The sequence below is a fragment of the Petaurus breviceps genome, unplaced genomic scaffold (genome assembly GCF_028583685.1).
Source record: "Petaurus breviceps papuanus isolate PSGF00001 unplaced genomic scaffold, PetGlider_PUasm1.0 207, whole genome shotgun sequence".
Classification (NCBI taxonomy): Eukaryota; Metazoa; Chordata; class Mammalia; order Diprotodontia; family Petauridae; genus Petaurus; species Petaurus breviceps.
Window position 1 is genome coordinate 13,517,975 of NW_027185850.1, and position 23,968 is coordinate 13,541,942.

Here is a 23,968-nt window from a genome sequence, read left to right on the forward strand (position 1 = left end):
GGAGGGGAGGGGAGGGGAGAGGAGAGGATTAAAATTAAAATCCTGCCTCAGACAGTACCTATAATATATGACTTCAGATAGGTCAGTGACCTCTCTCAGACTATTTCCTCACCTGAAAAATGGAAATAACAATAATACCCATTGTACCTGCTTCAAAGGGCTGTTGGGAGGATGTAATGAGATTTATGTAAACCTCAAAGTACTATAGAAATACGATTGTTATAGTTGTTGCTGTCATTTGACAGATTTGGAAACAGAGGCCAAGAGAACATAAAAAAGGCCATCTAGGTAATATGGGAGAGAACTAGGTCACACAGAGATCCAGACTGCTTCATCCAAATCTATGTCTCTTTCCCCCAAAGCAAGAACTTATCCAGAAACAATTATAAAACGAATCCCTGACATGTCAATAGCATTGTGCTCATTTATATCTAGAACAAGTTCCATAAAGTGTCTCAATCGAAAGACAATGCTATTCTGATTGGTGATAATGACCCAACAAAAACACACACGTCCTTTGGCTCCATAGAGTTGGAGAGTGGACCATGGGTTCAGAAAGTGGGACATGATGTAACATGGGGTTGCTGTAACGGGTAATTTTGCTTAATGTTTTCTTTCTTACAAGTCAGGATTCAGTACAGAGATAGTATAATGGGAAATGACTATAATGGGAAGAGGTATTAAAAAACAACTTCTAAAAAGAGAAGGTATCTCATACAAACACGGTATCTGGCCTTCTACCACCTCCTACAAGATGGCATTGAAGTTCATGAAAAAATAGAATCTCTTTACAACTAAAGTTGAGTATCTTGTTATTAATATTATTATTATGATGTTATTAATATACTTTGTTGACTTTTCATACATTTTTTAAATACCTATACATACAAAGCACTAAAAATAACTGGGAAATTTATTATGTTTTCTACTGCCAAAAAGATCTCTGAAAATGTTTGGACCCTTTTTATTTTTTGACATTTTTATACTACTCCTGTGGGGTAGAAAAGGACCTATTAGGATTGAGCACATTCTATAGTTGAAAAAGAGAGGATTAGATAGTTAATCTCATGTATGTAAATTTGCATAATTAATTGGTAGAAATTGAAACACTGATTCCTGATTCTACATTCTTTCACCAAAATTCCACTCTTTATATAAAACATAAAACTGTCATGATGACGATTTCCCCAATCTCATCTCATAGGAGAAACTGAGACAGTGAAAGATTGTGACAAGAGGAAAATTATTCCATCTGGTAACATGACAGGAAGAAGGAAAAATTAAGATTCCAAGTTCTCTAAGAGCTCCTTATCCAACATCTGTATCACACAGAAGGGGACTGGGAACGGAGTGTGGAGTAGATATTCTTCTGTGAAGAGGTGGGTAGACTTTTCTCAATGGTGCCTACCTACATTTTGCTGTGGGTAATTGGGTTGTGGTTAGGTTAGAATTGCCTTGAGGACATAATGTACAGCATGGAAAGCTTGTACAGCTATGGGAGGCATAGAGTGGATCATGAGTAAAGGGTAGATGTGGCTGTATTGGAGACAAACCTCATGATTATTTCACGGTGCAATGGATTTGTGCCATTATCTCCACTTCCAATTTCTTTATCACCTTTGGGTCATACTAAGGGTCCCAATTTTGGACACCATTGGTTTACACCAAACACGGCGTACCTCACAGCAAGAAAGTTGGTTTTAACTGACCCCGGAGAAGCTGCCACCAAGAGACTTTGACAAAATGACTATGACAAAGACAGATTATCTTGCCCTCTCAGGTCTTTCTCCACAGCTCTCTCCCATTTCCTGCCACACTGTCATGTAACCTAAATCTCTCTTAAAGGGCTCCACACTTGTCCCTCTTCCTCATCCAAGCAAAATTCCCATTTAGCTCTAAACTAGGGACTTAAAAGAAGTAAACTGTAACTAAGGGAGAAGGACTGATGACTTCACCACTACAGAAGGGAATCTATATTTTAAGAGAGAAGCTGGCCAAGAGACATTAATCCTTAATTTCAAGTTACTCTGGCAATTTATTTTGGAACAAGTATTTTGGAAAAAATAATTTGGCAAATTACTTTGGAACAAGGATCAAAAGGGCAGAATGTTTCTAAGATGGGACTTGAAAGCAGGTCTTCCAGACCCCAAATACAGTCAATTAAAATGAAGATTGCTTTGGTTTCTGTTGGAGTCCTTATATACCCCTGTGTTTTTCCCATATTTTATTTTGTTCACTATTAAAATTTCACATAGTTGTAGAGAGAGGATATATTTAAAATTTTGCCGGTTCTGTTTTCTGTACTCTACATCATGTTACAGAATCAGGGAGGGGGAAGGGACTTATGTGGCCAACTAGTCCAACCCATGCCTGCAAAAGAATTCTCTATGACAACGTAACTGAGAAGCAATTGCCCAGTCTTTACCTGAAAACACTGAATGGTGCTGTCATTACCTCCCCAAGGCAGCCCATTCCCCTTCCTGACAGCCCAAATCATCAGAAAGTTTCTATTAAGTCTAAATTGGATACTCTCTAATTCCATGTTCCAAAATTTTACCTTCTGAGTCTAAAGAGACCAACTCTAAGACCTTTTACACATGACAGTCTTTTAGATGCTCCAAGATGGCTTTCCTCTCCTCCTGAGTCTTTTCTTCTCCAGGCTAAAAATGCTCAAATCAATCCATCAACTAATTCTCCTAAGTAAGACACATACTCAAGGCCTTTTGTCGTTGAGTTTGCCCTCAGTGGGACACTTTGTAGCCTCTTGTATTTCTCAAACTGTGGTGCTCAGAAATGGAATCGGAGTTTTTAAAAGTCTTCCCATGTTTTCCTGAATTTTTACTATTTGCAATTTCTTACGGCATAGTAATATTCCATCGTGTTGAGATTCCATAATTATCCAGGTCCTTCTCAAAGTGCATCTATCTATAGAAGATTAATCTATCTATCTACAGGTAGATATCTACAGAAGAATATTCATAGGAGGATTATTCTTAATCACAAAATACGAGAGTCTTTTTATCAAAACATTGCCATGGTAGAGAACCACACACAAGAATAATACAGGGGATCAAAGTGTGTCTGATGAAAACATACGAGATCTGGCCTCTACATTGGCTCCTTCCTTAACAGTGTACATTTTGGCAGCAAGCCAACCTGCTTCAATCACTGATTAACTCTCAGATGTCATTCCAGGAGCATGACAGGTGTCCACATCTAAGAAGTGAGTATGAAGAGACCCACCGGAAGTCAGAGTTGGAAGGGATAAATACCTTATTTCATAGACCCCAGATCTAGAGTCTGATGAGACCTGAGAGGCCCATTTTACGGAGGAGGAAGCTGAGGCCAGAGAAGTGAAGTGATGTGTCACAGGATAGTAAATCAAGAACTGGAAGGGACCGTGGAGCCTCGTCACTTAAAGGAGGAAGAAGCTGAGGACCAGGGACGTCAGCGGTCGGCTGGATGTGGGTAAAAGCCCTGTGACTTAATCAGGATACCTCTTTCTCTTTTACGCTATCTCCTCAGTGGTCCCTACTTTCCCAGCCACCAGCCATGGATAGATTGCAGTTACTTCTACAATGCGAGAGCTACTGAGGCCAAAAACATCACACCCCTGGGGATGAGTCCATATTACCCCAAACCTAAATGGAGAAAATCCATATGAACAAGAACAACAGTGGCCCCTTCACTCTAGCCCATCAGAGGAACACAGACCTAGAGAATGAAGGGACATCAGAAGTTACCTCATTTTACAAATCGGGAAACCGAGGCCCAGAAATTTTAAGTGACTTGTTCAAAGTTGTGCAGGAAAGATTTGAATCCATATTCTCTGACTACAGATGCAGGGTTCTTTCAGCTGTGCCATGCTGCCTCAGGGTCTGTTGTATGAGAGGTTTTCTGATGTCACTGGACTACGTTGCATGGGCATCCAGAGTGGATCACCACATAAAACCTTAAATCATAAAGGACATTAGAGATTCTCCAAGCCCTCACTTAAGAAGTGTGCAAACTGAAGTTCAGAGAAAGGAAGTGATTTTCTGTGGTCTTACCATGAATTTATTCATGGAGCTGGGATTTTAATTTAGGGCACAAATCGCTGTCTGGGGTTCTGACCATTTCCCTGAGCTCAGAGATCATGAGTTCGCTCATTGTATAGTTGAGCTGAATTCAACCAAAGTAAACACTCCTGAGTGGCTTTGTTAGTAATAATGAGATGTATCTCACACTTTGTGGTATTTGTCAGTAAAAGAAGCAGAAAACTGGGAGAACAGACTTGCAGATAGAAAGACAGATACTACCTCCAAAAGGGATGAGTTATGCAACTAGGGGCATACAATAGCACTTTAACTGGAACTTTATTTTCCTCTTACCTAAAAAATGAGGATGAAGGAATGAAATAAAGAAATCAATCAAAAAGTATTTATTAAATTCATACTATGTAACAGGAATTAAACTAGTTGTTAGAAAAGGTTATTGTCAAATTGTTTCTGTCTTGTTCCACTCTCCACAATCCCATTTGGGACAGGGATGGATGGCCGATTCCTTCTCCAAAGTGTCAAAGACGCAAAGACAAAATGGGGCAATCCCTGGCCTCAAGGAACTTATATTTTAATGACGTATAAATGCACATGGAGGGGACTGGGGCTGAGAATAATTACAGCTACACTAGCTACCTCACAGCACAAGAGGACGACTGTAAGAATTTGTGCAAATTTTTAAACAACATAGAAAGGCAATTATTATGCAGGGGGTCAGTTATTGTCATTTTATTTTCCCATTTCAATGGAATTCAGATAGAAAGGTCCTGAGGTAAGTCACTATCCTGATGCTATTCCAATATATTTCATTCACTGTGGACTATTGCACAGATGAATAAAACTAGAAATCCTCCCTCCCCCCAAAAAAATGAAGAAATATCTTAGAATGTGAGGGAAACCCTCTGCACGCTAACTGAAAGCATTTTCAGGACAACTTGAAGGATACATACGGCAAAGGGTAAGTTACTATTAGACAATCATTATGATTATCTCCTTACTTTTTGAAGGGGTGAAGACAGAAATGATCTGGGGACTGGTTAGTCTCCTGCTATTATGCTTTCATATTAAATGTCTGTGGACTGCTGCAAAGGTTCATAAAATGACATCTGTATTTGAATAAAAGTAATGATATGTAAGATAATTTTCTGAAGATTCATGGAAAGCATCCTTAGGACCACACCAGTAGAAGAAGGAACAGTGTGCACCTCATTCTATTAATGCACAAGTAAAATTTCCTCTGTGGAGTCTCCACTTGAAAAATTTTCATTCCACATTGTCTACAGAGCAAGTATGGTGAAATCTATTCAAGTCACTGTTCTAAAATTTGTATGGATCAATTTTATGTCCAGACATTTGCTGACAGCAATTTTATCAGTAGCAATGCATTGATAAAATATACTAATACATAGAAAACCTTTTGCAAACTTGAAAGAAGAATGCAATGGTTAGGGATGAGAACAATGATGAAGAAGAAAGTCTCCGTTGTTCCAATGACAATAGTTTGTTAATTCTTAAGGGTATTTGGGGATTCATATTTGTAGCCAGTTTATAAAAGAGAGCAAGCTTCTGGTGTATAATTCTAGCCACCTGATCATGTCTTTCTAGATATCAAATGCTGCAATTACTGCTACTGTTATTATTGATTTGTTACCAGACCTGTGATTTCCTGAGTGCCTGGTGAGAAGACTCCAAGAATGCAGCAGATCAGCCTTTTCTCTACAGCCTATTTGGTTAGCGTTACCTGGGGGCACTTAGAGGTTAAGCAATCTGCCTAAGGTCATACCTCCAGAATATGTCAGATCTAGTTCTTGAATCTATATTTTGTTGACTCTCAGAGGCCAATTTCTACCCACTACATCAGTCTCACTTTTATCTCCATCATCAAAAGTTAATATATAATTTGTCTCTTAATTAATGAGCTCCAATAATAGAGGCGAAAGCAGCATCACTATAATTCCCCACTCCTGGTCCTGGGAGACCTCCTACCAATGGCATACACTAAATCCAAGCAGTACTTGGGGGCACCATTGCTAAGCTTGCCTGTTTTTTGAATCTAATTGTTATGAGACAATCAATCTACCCAAGCAATCCTCATTTATGAGTACATAGAAATTATATGGTCATAACATTTTAAATAGATTCAAAGCCCCCAAAGTCCTGGAAAAGAGGGAAAAGAGCAGAAATTCTAATCACATTCTCTTCTAGGGTTTTAATGTGTAAGTAGGTTCTTATATAAATGGAATGGGCCATCGGCTGACAGGTCTCATTGATGGTTCTTTCACGGGAAGAATCCATTCTGACAGCCAAAGGAAGGCTTCCTAGGCATGTCACTTGGGAATACCATTCCTGACACCACATTAATAAAGAGGGAGTGTTCCTACTGCAGGAGAGTCAGGCCATATTTCTATCTATTATCTCTTCCATAAACTAGAGATGATCAATATAGAGGAAACAAGATAAAGGAAGATAGAATTTTGGTCTTACAGTCAGAAAGGACTGGGTTCATGTCCTGTCCTTTACACATAGTGGCTATGGGTAAATCATTTTACTTTCTTTTTTTTTTAAATTTTTTTCCAAATGCTTTATTAACTTCTGATTTACATCATTAATTTCTGCCAGATTTTGAGTTACAAATTTTCTCCCCATTTTTTTCCCTACCCACAGCCCCCCAAAAAACAGCCCCACAGGATATCCCCTCCTCCAATCTGCTCTCTCCCATATTTTCTCCCATACCCCTTTAGATTTTTCCAGTGGACCTCTATGCCCCAGTGCCTGTATATCTTATTTCCCAATTACATGTAAAATAGTATTAATAATAGTATATATATATATATGTATGTATGTATACACACACACACACACACGAGTATTTGATTTTGAAACTTTGAATTCCAGATTCATTCCCTTCCTCCCTTGTCACCCACCCTTACTGGGAAGATAAGCAGTTCGGTATGGGTTGTACATGTGTGGCTAATGCAAAACAATAACATAGTAGATATATTGTAAAACACTGACTATATTTCCCTCCCCCCTGTCCCACCTGCCACTTGTTCTATTCTCTGCTTTGATCCCATCCCTTTTCAAAAGTGGGTGCTTCTAACTTCCCTCCCCCCCAGCCTGCCCTCCCTTCCATCATCCCCCCTCTCATCCCCTTCCCCCCTACTCTCCTGGAGGGTGAGATATCCTATTTAGTGTGTATTTCATTCCCTCCCCAAGCCAAATTCAATGGGAATAAGGTTGACCCAATCCATTTTGCCTTTCTATTGTTCCCCTCCATTGTAACCATTTTCCCTTGCCTCTTCTGTATGAGAGTATACCCTAATCTGTCTCTCCCCATCCCCTCTCATTATATTCCTCTCTCACCTCTTAATTTCACCTTTTAAGTATCATCCCTTCCTATTAAATTGGTCCTGTGCCCTTTATCTATGTATACCTGTAAACATGTATACACACATTCACATATGTATTCATATGTCCATATACCCTCATATATAGACATATATATTTCTATTCCCTTCAACTACTGAGAAAAGTTTCATAAGTTACAATTATCATTTTTCCATGTAGAAATGTTAATAGTTCAACTTTGATAAGTTCCTTATGATTTCTTTTCCCTGTTTACCTTCTCATGCTTCTCTTGCTTCTTGTATCTGAATGCCAAATTTTCTATTCAACTCTGGTTTTTTCAGCAAGAATGCTTGAAAGTCCTCTATTCCACTGAATGACCATATTTTCCCCTGAAACATGATACTCAGTTTTGCTGGATAGGTGATTCTTGGTTTTAATCCCAGCTCCTTTGACCTCTGGAATATCACATTCCAAGCCCTTCGATCACTCAGTGTAGAAGCTGCCAGATCCTGGGTTATCCATGATTGTGTTTCCACAATATTCAAATTGTTTCTTCCTGGCTGCTTGTAATATTCTCTCCTTAATTTGAGAATTCTGGAACCTGGCTATAACATTCCTAGGAGTTGTCTTTTTGGGATCTTTTTCAGGAGGTGATCGGTGGATTCTTTCAACCTCTATTTTGCCCTCTGGTTCTAAAACATCAGGGCAGTTTTCTTTGAGAACTTCCTGGAGGATGATTTCTAGGTTCTTACTTTGATCATTACTTTCAGGTAGTCCAATAATTTTTAAATTATCTCTCCTGGATCTATTTTCTAGATCAGTGGTTTTTCCCATGAGATATTTCACATTGCCTTCTATTCTTTCATTTGTTTGGGTCTGTCTAACAGCATCTTGATTTCTCATAAAGTTATTAGCTTCCATTTGCTCCAATCTAATTCTGAAGCAATAATTCTCCTCAGTGAGCTTTTGAGATTCTTTTTCCATCTGGCAAATTCGGCTTTTTAAGGCATTCTTCTCCTCATTGCCTTTTTGAGCCTCTTTTGCCAGTTGAGTCATTCTGTTTTTTAAGGTGTTATTTTCCTCAGTCAGGCTGTTGACTCTCATTTTGTAATTTTCTTGCACTGTACTCATTTCTCTTCCCAATTTTTCCTCCACTTCTCTTATCTTCTTCTTAAGGTCCTCTATGGCCTGTAACCAGCTTGTATTTTCCTTTGAAGCTTTTGGTGCAGGAGTTCTGACTTCACTATCTTCCTCCTGTTCCATGCTTTGCTCCTTTTTGTCCCCAAAATAGGAGTCTAATGTTGGAATCTTCTGTCTGCTTTGTCTCCTTTGCCTGGTCATGTCACCCCTCAGTCACCTGACCCCTGGGCTTTTTGCCACAGTAGGACTCTGCCACCAGACAGGAGAGATTTCATCCTAAACGCTGGGGTTTTCTCAGCTGCTGAAGATATTAGATGGGTGCCCTCTGTGAGGTCTCCACACACTCTGGCAAGCTGGACACATACCCCAGGACCTCCACCCTAGACTGCAATCCAGATCCAAGCAGGTTAAAGCAAGAGTGATTACCCCTCAGACTGGTGCTTGGTCCCCCTACACTCTGCAGGCCAGGAGCTGAAGCTGCCATGTGGCGCTGGCTGGCTGTGACGGCAATCAGCGGCTTCTTGCCCTGGAGGCAAAAGCCATACACTCCTACTAACTGGGTCCCAAAGTCCAGACTGCACTGACCTCTCACTTTGTCCTTTGCATCTATATGTTGATAATTCTGGAAACGGCCACGGCTGCTGCTGATCTGGAGTCCCTCTGGCTGGTGGCTTGGCTCCCAGAGCACTGTGCTGGCTGATTCCTGCCAGGCTGTCCTCAGCGGGAGGCTAGCTTCTCTGTGCCATTTTGTGGGTTCTGCAGCTCCAACGTTTGTTTAGAGTCTCCCTTTTACATTGATTGGGGAAGGTGGAAGCTGCTTCTACTCCACCAACTTGACTCCGCCCCCAATCATTTTACTTTCAATGGACTAACTTTTTCAGTTTATAAATTACAGAGGATTTCTTCATCTGTATTATAATAGAAATTTCCACACTGGGAGGTCCCTGCACAAATCACAAGTGCTAACTGCTTCTTTTCCTGTTCACACACATTTTTTTCCAAAAGAACATGGTTTTTTTCAGTCCCTGTACCTCTTATCTTTAAGGAAAGGGAAAGAGGACAGCGCCTACTATGTGCCAGGCCCCGAGGCTTTCTGTTGCTGTTCACTTGTGTTGGTCGTGTACACTTCTCCATGACCCCATTTAGGCTTTTCTTGGTAAACACACTGGAGTGGTTTGCTATCATCTTCTCCAGCGCATTTTACAGATGAGGAAACTGAGACAAACAGGGTTAAGTGACTTGTCCAGGGTCACACACCTGCCTATATACTTATCTTATTTAATAAATCATTCTGTATCCCCTATTCAATATGAAAAGAAATCAATACTAAAGTTTGCCACACGTGCATACAAGGAATACAATACAAATTAGAACCTTTAATAGGATAATATATTTACCAAGTGTTACTTTTACTCCCTGACAAGCTTCTCCATGGCATACTCCCTCTGTAAGTAGAAATATGCTAGATTGGAAACCTTTCCTATAGAGGTAGCCTAATAGAGTTGATGGAGAGCTGGCGACTAACAAGCATTTATTAAACACCAACTATGTGCCAAGCAGTGGGATATAAAAATGATAAAAGGGACACTGTCCCTCTCTTCTCAGAGCTTAGCTCCTATCAGTGGACACAGATGATATATAAAAAATAATGTTCATTTAGGGAGGAGACCCCTGAAGTTTCAGGAATCAGAAAAGGCAGAGTATGGGGCAATAGATGGACACCGAACTTTTGGAGAAGGAATTCAGACATGAGTTCAAGTTCTGATAGCCTGACACACAAGCCATGTGACATCTCATTACCATAAAGGGCTCTCTATTTAAATTACATATGAATTAATGACTTGAATAAATGGAGAAAAACTTCTACCCAGAATTGGGGAATAGAATCCAAGGCATTGATGAAACCCTAGGGGAAGAAGGAAAGGGAGAGAGAGGAAGTTTTCTTTTTTGCTTTTTTTTTTTTGGAGGGCAATTTTGGGGTTAAGTGACTTGCCCAAGGTCACACACCTAGTTTTTGTGTCTGAGGCCAGATTTGAACTCAGGTCCTCCTGACTCCAGGGTTGGTGCCCTATTCACTGTGCCACCTAGCCACCCCGAGAGGAAGTTTAAAAACAACTCAGGCCTAAACAATCAAAATACCTCCCCCATCCCTACACCCCTCAAATACACACAGATTGAAAAAGCAAGAATTCTTGGGGAAATGGACAAGGATGTTTCCCAAGATGAATGTGCATTTATTCAACAGCTGCCATAGGATTAAGCTGACAATGAAAGGTGAAAAGGTATGTGCACAAAGATAGAATTTCTGCCACACTGTACCTTGGGAAGCATACTCTAAAAGTTGGTGGGCAAGTCCTTTCACTTTAAGTGAAGGAAGGTCCTGCTAAAAAGGCAGGCTTCAGTAGCACATAACATTGCTGACTATCAGTTCACCCAGTCTTCTTTGAGCCAATTTTCTGTTGTCTGGTCAATAATAATGCCACAATGACACACTAGGGTTGATGCCAGACACCACCACCACCACCACCACCACCACCATCATCATCACCATCATCTTCACCATCACATCATCATCACCACCACCACCATCATCATCCCCATCATCACCATGATCACCATCATCATCAATAACATTTATATAGCCCTAACTGTATGCCAGACATTATGCTAAGTGCTTTATAAATATTAGTTCATTTGATCCCTACGACAACCCTAGGAATTAAGAACTATCATTCCCACTTTACGCTTAAGGAAGCCGATGCACTACAAGGAAATGTAACTTGTCCAGGGTCATGCAGTTAGTAAATTTCTGAGGTCAGATTTGAACTCGATGTCCTCCTGGCTCCAGGGGCTGTGCTCTATCCAGTGAGCCACCTAAATTTGCCCTGGGTCCATGCTGGAGCATGTTATAAAGAATGTGAATGGTAAGAATTGACATGCACTGAAGTGAAGGAATTAGAACAAAGGACACAATATACACAGCGGGTATCACAACATAAAAGGTAAGAAGCGTCATGAAGCAAGAAAAATGGAAGGTTCTGAAAGTATAAAAAAAAGTTTGGCCTGAAAGCAAAGAGGAACCGGAACCCTTCTGCTATGCAGACGTGAGAGGGCCACGGATGTGAAACTGCACACATTGGGTTGACTTTTTTTTTTTTTACCTATTTCTCTTTTCTGTTTAAAACAACAATAACAAACTTTTGTTCCCTGGCCTGCCTCTCAGGGAAGGCAGAGTAGGAGTGATACGGAGGGAACTTCAGGCAGTGAAAAAACTAAATATATCAATACATTTCTCTCTCTCTCTTTTTTTTTTTTAAAGAAAGTTAATGGAGAAGAAAAAAATCAAGAATTAAATAAGAAGTTCTCTCACTAGAGAGATCACGCCTATTTTGGACTTTATACAGCCTTGATGGATTATATTAATTAGGAAAGAGGGCTATCAGAGAGAAATTAAATGGAAGGCGGCCACAGAAGCCTCCTTGTAGCCAACAGATTCAATCCCTTCCCCCGCCTATCCTCTTAATGAGTAAGACAAGAAGATGGCAAAATTAATTGACTTCAGTGTCTAATCTTGTCTCTCCTTCCAATTTTAAATTGTGAGAGGGATGCTAACAAACAGTGAGACTGCCCAAGATCAGGAAGAAGAGAGGAGGAAGAGGAGATGCCAAGGAAGTAGCAGAGGGTGGGCCAGGAGGGTCATTTCCAACTCGAGAGTCATGACCCCATGTCTTCTAAACATGCCAATCCTAAAGACTCCTGTGTTCATGCTAGAGTGGAAAGAACTGCAGCTTTGGAGGTCTGAGGGCCTGAGTACAAAGTCTGTCCCTGCATATCCTACTTGGGGGAACCTTGGACAGATCACCTAAACTGGCCTACTCTCTGCTTCCACCACTTTAAGATCAAGGGTGGCATAAATTGGTTTGAATATTCCTTCCTTCTAGTTCAAAAGCCCTGATGCTCTAAGATCCTCAACAATGCCCAAAGGACCTCATTCAGCTTCCAAGATGAAGGAAACAAATATTAACAGTTTCATCACTCTAGTCTTACCCTAAGCATCCCAGAAGGGAAAAAAAAGATACCTGAACATCACTCGCGATGAGTTGCTGTGCCCAGATTTAGAGCTGGAGATCTCTCGTGTTCCTGTCTGTCCTGGGCTTTTGCAGTGATCTCCCTGGGATTCAGAATTGCAAGGTTTATAAACTGCTGGGAAGAGAGTGCCAGGCAAGCAAGGAAAGCTCCAGAAATATCTGCCTTTTGCTAAAAAGATCTCCAAAGATCTTGGTGTCCCTTTCAGGTGTCCGGTGAAGGCATATTGGAAGATTCTAAAGCATTACTGCCTAGAAGGCAGAGCATGATTGTTTAAAAATGAAAGGAGTTTTCACACGTGGCTTGGGTTAATCATGCCTTTCATTTCCAATTTAATTCCAAAAAAATTCATGCCTATAACCTCTACTAAATTCTAGCCAATAAGCTCTATTCTTTGATGACTACCTTCCTGGCAATATGCTCGTTGCTGGTACAACTACAAAAATGAACAGTCCCTTGCCCTCAAGAATCTTCCAATCACAGTGAGCAATGATTTCATTAAGAGCACAAATACACAAATGATAGCACCCACAGAAAATCCCCTAATGGAATCTCAGACTCAAAATATCTAAAATGTAATCTTCAGATCACTTAACCCTCCAGGGCCTCAGTTTCTTCATTTTTGAAGAGAGTAGGGTTGAACTAGCTGTTTTCTTAAAGCCTCTTCAGACTTACGTCCATGATCCTTTGAGTCTAAGTCACATAACGTCCCTAGTCTTTGGTTTGGTTATCTGGAGAACGAGGAGGTTGGACTATATGGCCTTTGGGATCTCTTCCAGCTCTCAAGGTATGATGTAATGATTACACTGTGGCTGAAAAGATGGCAAATCTTTCCAAAATTAGTTTGGCGTCACCTTGAAAGGTGGCGACTGTGTCTCTGAGCCTGGTGTCACAGCCTTCCTCTCAGTAGGACTGTCCAGAGCTTGCGATCTCCTGGAACTTTTGAGAACCTGAGACCACCAATATACCACAATTAATCAGCTGGAAAGTACTGATTGAGCTCCAACTCTGTGCCAGACTCTATGCGGATCCAAAACCAAAATGGGGCACACAAAATCTATTTCATTGTGTTCTTGTAAAGAAGAAACAAAAGCTAACATGGCATGCTTGTTGTTTTCTCTTCGTGCGTTTGTTTGAAGGATGTTTCTGTGAAAAGTAATTAAACCAAACATTGTCCTACATGCATTAGTTTCCAGTATTTTTAGAAGCCTCTACAACACTGCATTGGAAACAGAAACAAGAGGAAGCTGTGCAGAAACCATTTTGGACAGTCAGGAAGTGACCTCTTGGCAGTGACGGCTTCAGAGAGTAAATCCTGCAGGGAGTTGTGGAGTTGTGGAGCTGGGAATCTGGGGGGCCCAGGGGACTAAGTTGTGAAGGTGGATTCATAATTGGGCTTGGAAAACCTTGGGTTTCAACACCAACTCTGCAACTGTCAAGTGATGTAGGAGTGGGAATTCTATTCTGAGCCCAAGTCTGACGGGTCATGGAAAGATGGGACACTGGACGAGGATAAAATAGAACCAGCATTCTCAGGAAAACAAGATGTCACCTTCTGAGCCATGGGATCTGTTCCTTTTGTCCCATATTTAAGAGCAGGGGGTCAACAAATTCCTCCCCGCTTGCAGTAGTCCTGAAGGCTGGATTGGGAGAATCAAGAAAACCTTTTCTGATTGGTGGAATACCCCAATGGCTATTATAAATAATAATTATACCAACAAAAGTATCTGATATTTATAAAGTACAACTGAGGCAGCTAGGTGGTACAGGGCACAGAGCACTGGGTTGGAAGTCAGGAAGACTCATCTTCCTGAACTCAAATCCAGCCACTGACACTTACTAGCTATGTGACCCTGGGCAAGTCACTTACCCCTGTCTGCCTCAATTTCTCATCTCGAAATGAGCTGGAGAAGGAAATAACAAAGCACTCTAGTATCTTTGCAAATAAAACCCCAAAATGAGTCATGAGGAGTTGGACATGAGTGGAATGGTTGGATAATAATGGGGGGGGGGGGGCAGCTAGGTGGCGCAGCGAATAGAGCACCAGCCCTGGAGTCAGGAGGACCTCAATTCAAATCCAGCCTCAGACACTTAAAAACTAAACTAGCCGTGTGACCTTGGGCAAGTCACTTAACCTCAATTGCCCTACCTTCCCCCCTGCAAAAAAAAACTGGAAACACACACACACAAACAAAACCCCAAGAATAATAGGGTTTGCAAAATGCTTTAGACAATATATCTCATTTAAAGATCTATATCAACCCTATGATTAGATGGATGGATATTAGCTATTAGGGATTATCTGTTCTGTGGTATTTCTTCTATATGCATTTTACATTTTACATGTTTTGTCCCCAATAAAATGGGGGTGGGCAGGCATTGTTTCATGTTAAGCTTTGTGAGTCCAACACAGTGCTAGTTGTAAATATTTATTGAATTTAATACTCTCCCCTGACCATTGCATTTTACAGATGAGGAAATTGAGACCTGAAGAACTGAAATACTTGCCAAATGTCAGAAAATCGGAAAGTGTATGGCTGGGATTTGAAATCAAGTCTTTGGGCTCCTCACTCCAGGCTCCTTGCATGGGCTAACGTTTCTTTCCTCCAAGATTGGCCTATTTTTCCCAAATTTATCTCTGGTCTTCTGAAAACCCTTAAAATCAGTCAAGTATTGAATATGCTTTGTAGTAGCCATGGTAATAAGGTCATACCTCACTGTCAAGTCTGGAACCCAGGAAGATCCAACAATAAGATGACCCAAACCAAAAAGAACTCAGCCTAGCCCCAAATCTCCTGGCCCACTGGCATTCATTCAGAACAAGCTAACTTCTGCCTCCATTATTCAATGATGCTTTTTCAAGGTGCTTCTGAAATTTTCCATGAGCAATGCTCTTAGTCCTAAGCCAGCATCATTTAAAAATCTATCTTAACATGTAACTAGAAAAAATAAAATACTATGAAGTGGCGAAAAAATAAAAATAAAAACAAGAAGCAGATTTATGTTGGTGCTTACCTCTACTGCCATTCCTTTCAAGGAAACAGAAAAGCAAGATGGTTTGCTTAGGTTTAAAAAACATTACTCTGTCTTTTCTTCCAGAAAACTGCTCAAAATGCATGATCCTCTGATCAGATGTGTCAACTGAAACTGACTGACCAAACCACACCCAAAGCAAACATGAAATTTCAGTGACCATTACCTCTAAAAGCTCGTCACCAATGTGCACGCGCCCATCACGGCCAGCAGGTCCATCAGGGTGAATCCCCACAACGAAGATGCTCATCCGAGATCGGTCTTTGTTCCCTGCAAGGCTGAGGCCAAGCCCATTCTTTTCCTTCTCCAGCTCAATAATATGCAGTTCTCCAGGCAGATCTGCATACCTTTGCCTGATTTTTTCTATTTAAAATAAAAAGGGAAAGTAAACTAAATTAGACATTAGTATCTCAGAAGTAATCAGTACATTATTGGATTTTCTGGATTTGTATTTCTGTAAGCCTTGATAAATAAGGACTGCATCTCCGGGCTGGGTCCGTTCTTGCAAATAAAACAAAGCAATCTCAGAAGACCAATAAGCATGTCATAGCTAAAGGGTATATTACGCATACTTCAAAGATAGAAGAAGAAAAAAAGCAATGATACTGATGACAGGAAAAAGCATGTAATGTGCAGTCTTCAGAAGAAATATTTTAATAATAATAATAATAATAGTAAAATAATAAAATTTATATCATGTTTTAAGTTTGCAACATGGCTCATATAAATTATGTCATGCATTCCTCATAATAACCCCGGGAGGCAGGCTCCATTATTAACCCCATTTTGCAGATAAGGAAATTGAGGCTGACAAAAATGAACTGACAAGTGCAGGCTCACACAGTTCCCAAGGCTGAGGGAAAGGATCTGAGCTCAGGGATGCCTGAGGATGACCTCAAGCCTAATGCCCTACCCATTAAGCCACCTAGCTACCTATACAATGTTCAGAGCAGTACTAACAAATGAACCCCTTCCCCATGAAACGGATCCAAGGATCTTGCATTCAAGGCTCAGCCCAAGCTCTAATTCCTCTGGGAAGCCATCTCTGATCATTCTAATCCATAGTGATCTTTCCCCTCTATGAAATGTTGAGTTTCACATTTTCACATTTACCAGAATTTAGCATTTGCAATGTGTCTAACTGCTTTTGGTGCCCTCATTCTGCCTCAGTTGCTTGAGGGCAGAGACCCAGCCCAACACCATGTGCTCATGGGTAATCTAGCCTACAGAACTGCCCTAGGCAACTCACCACTAACACTCAGCAAAATGGGTCATAGAATCACAGTTCAGGGTTAGAAGGGACCCAGTGGCCATGGACTCTTAATTTTTACTTGCAAGGTTTCCCTAATATAACATACCCAACAGTAGTCATTCAGCCTCTTTATAAAGACGGGTAACCCACTCCACCCCCAAGGCATGACTGTACTTTTATACAGTTATAAGTTACCTACAGTTGGCCTCATTGAAGCTTCTACCCACTGTACTGGGCTGTGTCCTCTGGGGCCAAAATGAATAATTATTATCGTGCTTCAAAACAACGCTACAGATATTTGAAGACACCTATGATATTATCCCCGAGTCTCCCAGATGAAAGAACTCATCTGACTACTACAAGCCTGATGTTTGATGTGTCTGTCCTCATTACAAGGTCTCAGGGTACCTAACTTCTAAAAAAACTACGAATGAAGAAGCATGCTATTTGGAGCCAGAGGGTTTTAAACCTGAAAACCAACACAAAGAATCAGCCTTAGGAACAAGAGAGGCAACCCTAGTCCAGTGAAGTCACAAAAAGCATCCTTTTCAAATGTGTAGGGATATGTAAATCTGAGAAAACTAGTCTATGATTATGCATATATTTATATTAAAAACATTCATCCCCAAGAGGCTGAAATTCTCAAGTGCCGTTTATTTTAGAAAAAGAGAATGTCTACCACCTTAAAAAAAAAAAGATTTATCAAAAGGCCTTAAGTGATTTGAATTGCTAATGTTTCTGATATTAACATAAAATAACATTTAGAGGAACTATAGCAACAGAAAATTCTGGCAACCTCTGTAAGAACATACTTCCAAATTACCTACAGAAACATTCTACAACTATTCAACATACAGAATAAATGTCCGAGTTTTCAGAGCATAGAAATAAATCAAAAATAGCAAAGTGTTTCCCAAGGGAAGATTTCACAGGGCAGTCAGTCCAAGATTAATTTCAAAATGGCTGAGGCTTAAGAAGGAGGTCCCAGGGAACAGAAATTTAGCTTATGATGGACAGCACCTGTTTTCCCGCAGCAGGTAGAAAGCATCAAGCTTTAGGTCTAATCAGCAATACAATTAGTTAAAATAGGAAAGTGTAAGACAGGTCCTAATCCTGGTTCCACTGGCCCCAGCAGAGGCATAACATGGTCCTGATGCACACCTGGAATGCAGAGGAAGGAAGCTATTGCCTATCACTAAGAGGGGTAGAGAATGCTCTGTGGTGTCTGCAGGGGAAAAAGGATGATTTGTAAAGGAGGAAGAAAGCCTTCCGAGTGGCAAGGGCTGTGGAGATGGGAAAATCTAAGTCCTATTCAGGAGACAGAAAACTTGGCTGAAGTAGAGGATTCAAAAATAGGGCTAGTATGGGTGAGGGCTGAAAAGATGAATTCAGCTTTTAAGGAAGAAAGGAAAGGAATGTTTAGTAAATGCTCACCACCTGCTAGGCCCTGTGGTAAGAGCCTTACAGACGTTATCTCATTTTATCCTAACAACAGACTTAGGAGACAGATGTGATTTAGTATGATAACATTTTATAGTTGAGGAAACTGAGGTAGGCAGAAGTGAATTGACTTGCCCAGGGTCACACAGCTACTATGTATTTGAGGCTGAATTTGAACCCAGAGCTCCCTGACTCCAGGTCCAGTGCTCTGTGCACTGTGGCACCTCCTAGCTGACCCAACAGAGCACATGACCTCAAGGCTCTTTCTGCTTATTCTTTAGCTAATCAATATTCTTCTTAAAATGTGATGCCCACAACTCACCACAGTATTCAAGATATGTTATGAGCAGCTCAGAGGAAAGCAGAACTCTGACTTCCCTTTCCTGGTAGCCTTGCTCTTTCCCTTCCTTCTCTCCACCCTCCTTCTCTTTTTCCTTCCTTCCCTCCCTCCTTTTCTCTAGTACTTCCCTCCCTTCCTTCATCTACACCTTCCCTCCCTCCTTTCCTCAGTTCCTACCTCCCTTCCTTCATCTACACCTTCCTTCCCTCATCTTCCTTCCTTCCCTCCCTCCTTTCCTCTCTTCCCTTTCCTTCCTTCCTGTGGGCTTCATGGTTCTGTGATTCCTGCTTGTTTTTCCCCTAAATGGACCTACCTGGAAAAAGACCAGTTATACCTAATCTTCCCTCTATAAGTAAAGCATAAAATCCAACTCAGTGAACCACACAGCATTCTTTAACAGATTGTCTTGAGGATCAGCTGATGATTGCAAACCTCTGTTGCTAGGGAGAGTTATTTCAATTCCACAAATATGTAAATACGTACAAGACTCTGTGCTAAGTCGTAGAAGAGAGGATGGAATCCATTCTAGCCAGGGGCCATAGTCTGTACACCAGTGGGAGACTGGCGGAATTCTGGGAATAGCAAGTGTTCGGCTGCAATGCACGAAGGAGCATGAATAAGGCTGGCATTCGTGACAAATCACATTGTGGAGAGTCAGACGTCAGGGCTCAGAGTTCTTATTTTAACTCAGAGGCAAGAGGGATTCGCTCCCTGTGCAGGGGAGAACAATCTGCTCTGACCGGAACTTTATTTTAAACATTATTCACACAGGCTGCTGACCTAGCCCCCAGCTGGTTAGAGCTTAGAAGATACTTCAAGATCCTTTAGCCTGGTGCTTATAGACAGTGAAAGTAAGATGTGTGAGTAGTCAGTGACTCCAATATTCTCTCCCCAAGTCTCATACACACTGGTGATTGATCTGAGACGTCATGGGCACAGGGAAGTCCAAGAGGAGGAAATCCCCCGTACCTTGGCAACGCTGGAAAGCTCTAAAGTTTTGGAGAAAATGTGGACCTACATCAGCAGAGAGACTCACCTTGGTGCAGCAAAATCACAAGTGTAGTAACTATTCCCTATAGTCAAATGAAAAGTATTAGAAAGTTACATGTTAATGCAAACAATGAAATCTGTATAGCAACTATTTATTGCTCAGTTGTGTAAGTCGAGTCTGACTCGTGACCCCATTTGGGATTTTCTGGACAAAGTTCCCAAGCCACTTTCCAGAAGATGTAGTAACAAGACTTGTCTTATAATGATTTCTATTTTGTGGTTGTTGTTCAATCATTTCAGTCATGTTCACCTCTTTGTGACCCCATTTGGAGTTTTCTTGGCAAAGATACTGGAGTGGTTTGCCATTTCCTTCTGTAGCTCATTTTACAGATGAGGAAACTGAGACAAACAGGGTGAAGTGACTTAGTAGTAAGCTTCTAAGGTCAGATTTCAACTCAGGTCTTCCTGACTCCAGACCTGGTGCTCTGCCCACTATGCCACACAGTTGTCCCTTAGCTATTTAAAATTACTCTCAATAAAGTTATCGGCTTGATATTTTTTTATTCCCTACCACTGTCTCCATTATTCTTTGCCTATCCATTCTCTTTCAATTTCCTCAATTCCCTAAAATCACCATTGATGTCACAATAACTAAAAAGAAATTCTGAGTTGAAAGAAATGTTTTTGACCAGCCCTATGGTGGGTTCTCCTTCATTGAAAGTTTTCATTCATTAGGTATACTGCAGAAGAAATCCCACTGATGGGATTGTGATAAATGGCCATGGAGGTATTTTTTCCAAATCTGAAATTCAGTGATTATGATTCTCTCATTTTCCAGGGTAGGGAATTCCCAGGGAGGTAAGTCCCTTTCCTAAAACAGATCAACATTTTTTCTTCACCTTGAAAATTGCTTGGGGCACTGAGAGGTTAAGGGCCAAGAGCCAGAATGTGGGAAGTGGGAGTGAGATTTCCTCATCTTCAAGATCAACTTAAAACCCACTATATCTTCCTGCTGCTCAGAAAATTGGGCTGTTAAAAAAAAAGTCACAGCCCTGGGACTATGTATCTATTCACTATGAAAAATGATTCCTCTCTCACATTCATATTCAAAGGTGACACAAAACCCATTACCATCAAGGCAGGAAAAACAAATCACTAAGTGAATACTGTCTTTAAAAAATCCACTCTATTAAATTGTGTCAATACAGAAGATAAATAGGCCCAGAGAATATCATTTGTTCATGGCTATATATCAGCAGGGGATATGATTTGTGTGAAGGAGTATCCACCAGAGGGGCAATCAGATAGCAAACAAAGACAAACATGCCGGAACTCTCATTCTGGAGAGAGGAGTGAAGATGGAGACCCTCCCAAGGTCTTTGTCACAATGATATTGGCTAGAATTTTTAGAACATCAGAGATCAAAAGGAACCTTTGGGTTCATCATTTTAGAGGCAAAGAAACTAGGACCTCAGCGAGAAAATGACTTGGAAGACCACACAGTTTGTGGAGAAGTGGGAAGGTCAACATCAGGTTGAGTGGACTAGTCCTTTTACTTGCCATATTACAAATCCACCAAATAGAAATCTATGATCAGAAAGTCTACAGGCAGTGTGAGTCCGAAGACCATCATAGAACCATGAACTGAGAGAGTTGGAAGAGACCAAGAAGACATCATCGGTCCAATCCCCTCCAAGTGTGGGCAAGCACAGCAGCTCTCAAACATTTTGGTCTCGGGCCTCTTCCGCTCTTTTAAAATTATGAAGGACCGCTGCTCCCGAAAGGTCAGGTTATGTGGCTTATACTGACTGATATTTACTTTATATAAAATGGAAAATTGACCGATTTTTAAAAATATTTATTTGCTCATTTCAAATAATAATAAAGGCATTACATTTCAAGATAAATAGGAAAAACAACTACATATTCTAAAAAACACTCAAGAGATGAGTGGCATTGTTTTCTATATTGTTGCAAGTTGCTTTATTGATGGATTTGCTGTCAAGAACACCTGGGTTTGGGGGCAGCTAGGTGGCACAGTGAATAGAGCACTGGCCCTGGAGTCAGGAGGACCTGAGTTCAAAAACCGGCCTCAGACACTTAACACAAAACTAGCCGTGTGACCTTGGGCAAGTCACTTAACCCCAATTGCCCTCCAAAAAGTAAAAAAAAAAAAAAAAGAACACCTGGGTTTAAATCTCACTTCAGAAATTTACTAGCTGTGTGACCCTGGGAAAGTCACTAAACTTTTTCTGGGGCTCAATTTCTTCATCTGTGCCATGAGTGGGTTGATCTTAAAGACCTCTAGGGACCCTTCAACCTCTAAATCTATAAAGCCATGAGTGTGTTACTTTTCCAATTAAATTTCTAGAGTCTAATGTCATTAAGAACTACTAGATGGTCCTGGTTCTTAGAATGTTCCTTCTTACACTGAGCCAAAAATCAATCCTAACTTGAATCCAGGAATTCAGATTATCACCAATAGATTCTAGTTTTTAACAGAGGGTGTAGGTTGTTTCAGGGTCTAGAAAGGAAAAGAAGGTACATTCTGCCAAGCTGTTAACCTAGGAAAACTACAGATGACTGGTACGAAACTCCTGAGAACCATTATGGTACTGATTGTGTTTAAAACACGTGATGATGATTCCTTTCTTTCTGGGGCTTAACACCATACTGGGTCATGCTGCAATTGACTCCTTTGCAGAGATTGGCCAGCTGGTTGCTAAGGCCCAACATCAACAAAAATCAAAAAACACTAATGAAATAACTTGTATGTGGTCAAGTCTGTGGGCTGAGAGTGCAAAGACAAAGAGCCCCCCCTCCCCGCCCCCATCTCTGTCCTCAGAGAAGCATGACTTGTCCACAGTCTCAGTACAGTCACGAAAGGTCAAGTATGGTGCTAATAAAGGCCAGATTCAATTGAATTGAAGCAGCTAGCATTTATTTGTCCCTGTATAACAGATACTGTGCTGGTACTGGAAATACAAAGAAAAAAATCAATAGTCCCTGCCCTTAAGAAGGTTACATTCTACTCACAGAACACAACAGGTACACAGATAAGCAAATACAATATATAAAATCAAAGAAAAAGCAGTTATTAAGTACCTGCTGTGTATTAGTCATTATGATAGTACAGGTGATCCAGAGACTTTCCAAGAGCTTACATTCTAATGGGGTGGGGGAGGAGAGAAAAATAAGGGATCAGATAGGTGGTTAAGGAGAATTAGAGGAAGGAATAAATATGCTGAAGCTGGGGGAACCAGGGTTGGGTTCCTGGAGGAGGTGCCCCCTAGCCTCCAAAAGCCCTGACGTAGGGGAAGGACTGTGATGGGAATGACAGGGAGCACTGGATTCAGGGCAGAAGGGCTGCCATTCAAACGTATGGCGGTAGGATATAACAAGGGGAAAAGACACAGACAACAGGATTCTGTTTTTCCAGACACAGATGCCCATTTTCCAACTTTGTGCTCATGTGGCACGGGAGGAAAGTTACACTGGCACTTCAGAGAGATTTGCTCAATAGATGTTGGCTATGATTATGACTGTATTTGATACATTTTTAACCCTTCTCGATGATGATTATAGCTGATATTTATATAACACTTTACAATTTACAAGCATTGTACAAACATTACTATTTAAACCTCACAGCAGCATCATGATGATCAAAGTCTCAGCCAATTAGGTTAAAGAGATTTGGGAAGGCAGCTCGGCAATGGAGATTAGAACCATGAAGATCTATGAATGGATATTAACAAATCAGGTTTGGGAAGAGCAATGGATTATTCAGAAGAAAGTCCAGTTTGGTGGGAATGGAATGGGAATAATGTGAAACAAGGCAAAAAAAAAACAAAACTGTGGAGTGAGATTTAACACAGTTTTAAATACCAAGCTAAAAATTTGGGATTTTGTTTTATAAGCAATAGGGCTTCACAGATGGTTTCAGAATAGTGGAATGACAGTCAATAATGAGTCAGTAAACATTTATTAAGCTCCTAGTATTGGTCAGGCATTGTGGTAAGTGCTTAGGATATCAATACAAAAAAAGAAAAGTCCTGCCTTCGAGGAGCTTACAATCTAATGGGGAAAGATGATAAGAGAAAGATGAAAAGTAGTGGAGGAAGAGGGATGGAGAAGTCAAAGAAATCCAAAATGAGTGTAGCCAGGTGGGAAAGGAGGTGCTTCCTTCCCCAAATGGAGGAACCCCAACTCTCCAATCGCTGGAGCAAAGCATACTGAATAACTGGAAGTAACAAGGATGACTGTATCATGAAGGATGCTGAAATTTCCCAATGAGAGGGT

At 40.8% G+C, this 23,968-nt stretch overlaps 1 protein-coding gene across 1 annotated transcript in view; it reads right to left on the bottom strand.

Moving 5' to 3' along the window:
- The window catches only part of LOC138164910 (inaD-like protein), a 337,451-nt gene that overhangs the window by 111,925 nt on the left and 201,558 nt on the right, over window positions 1-23,968 (bottom strand). The window contains exon 28 of the mRNA XM_069092869.1: window positions 15,811-16,007. Coding sequence (XP_068948970.1) covers window positions 15,811-16,007 — 197 coding nt within the window. The remainder of the gene's footprint in view (window positions 1-15,810; window positions 16,008-23,968) is intronic.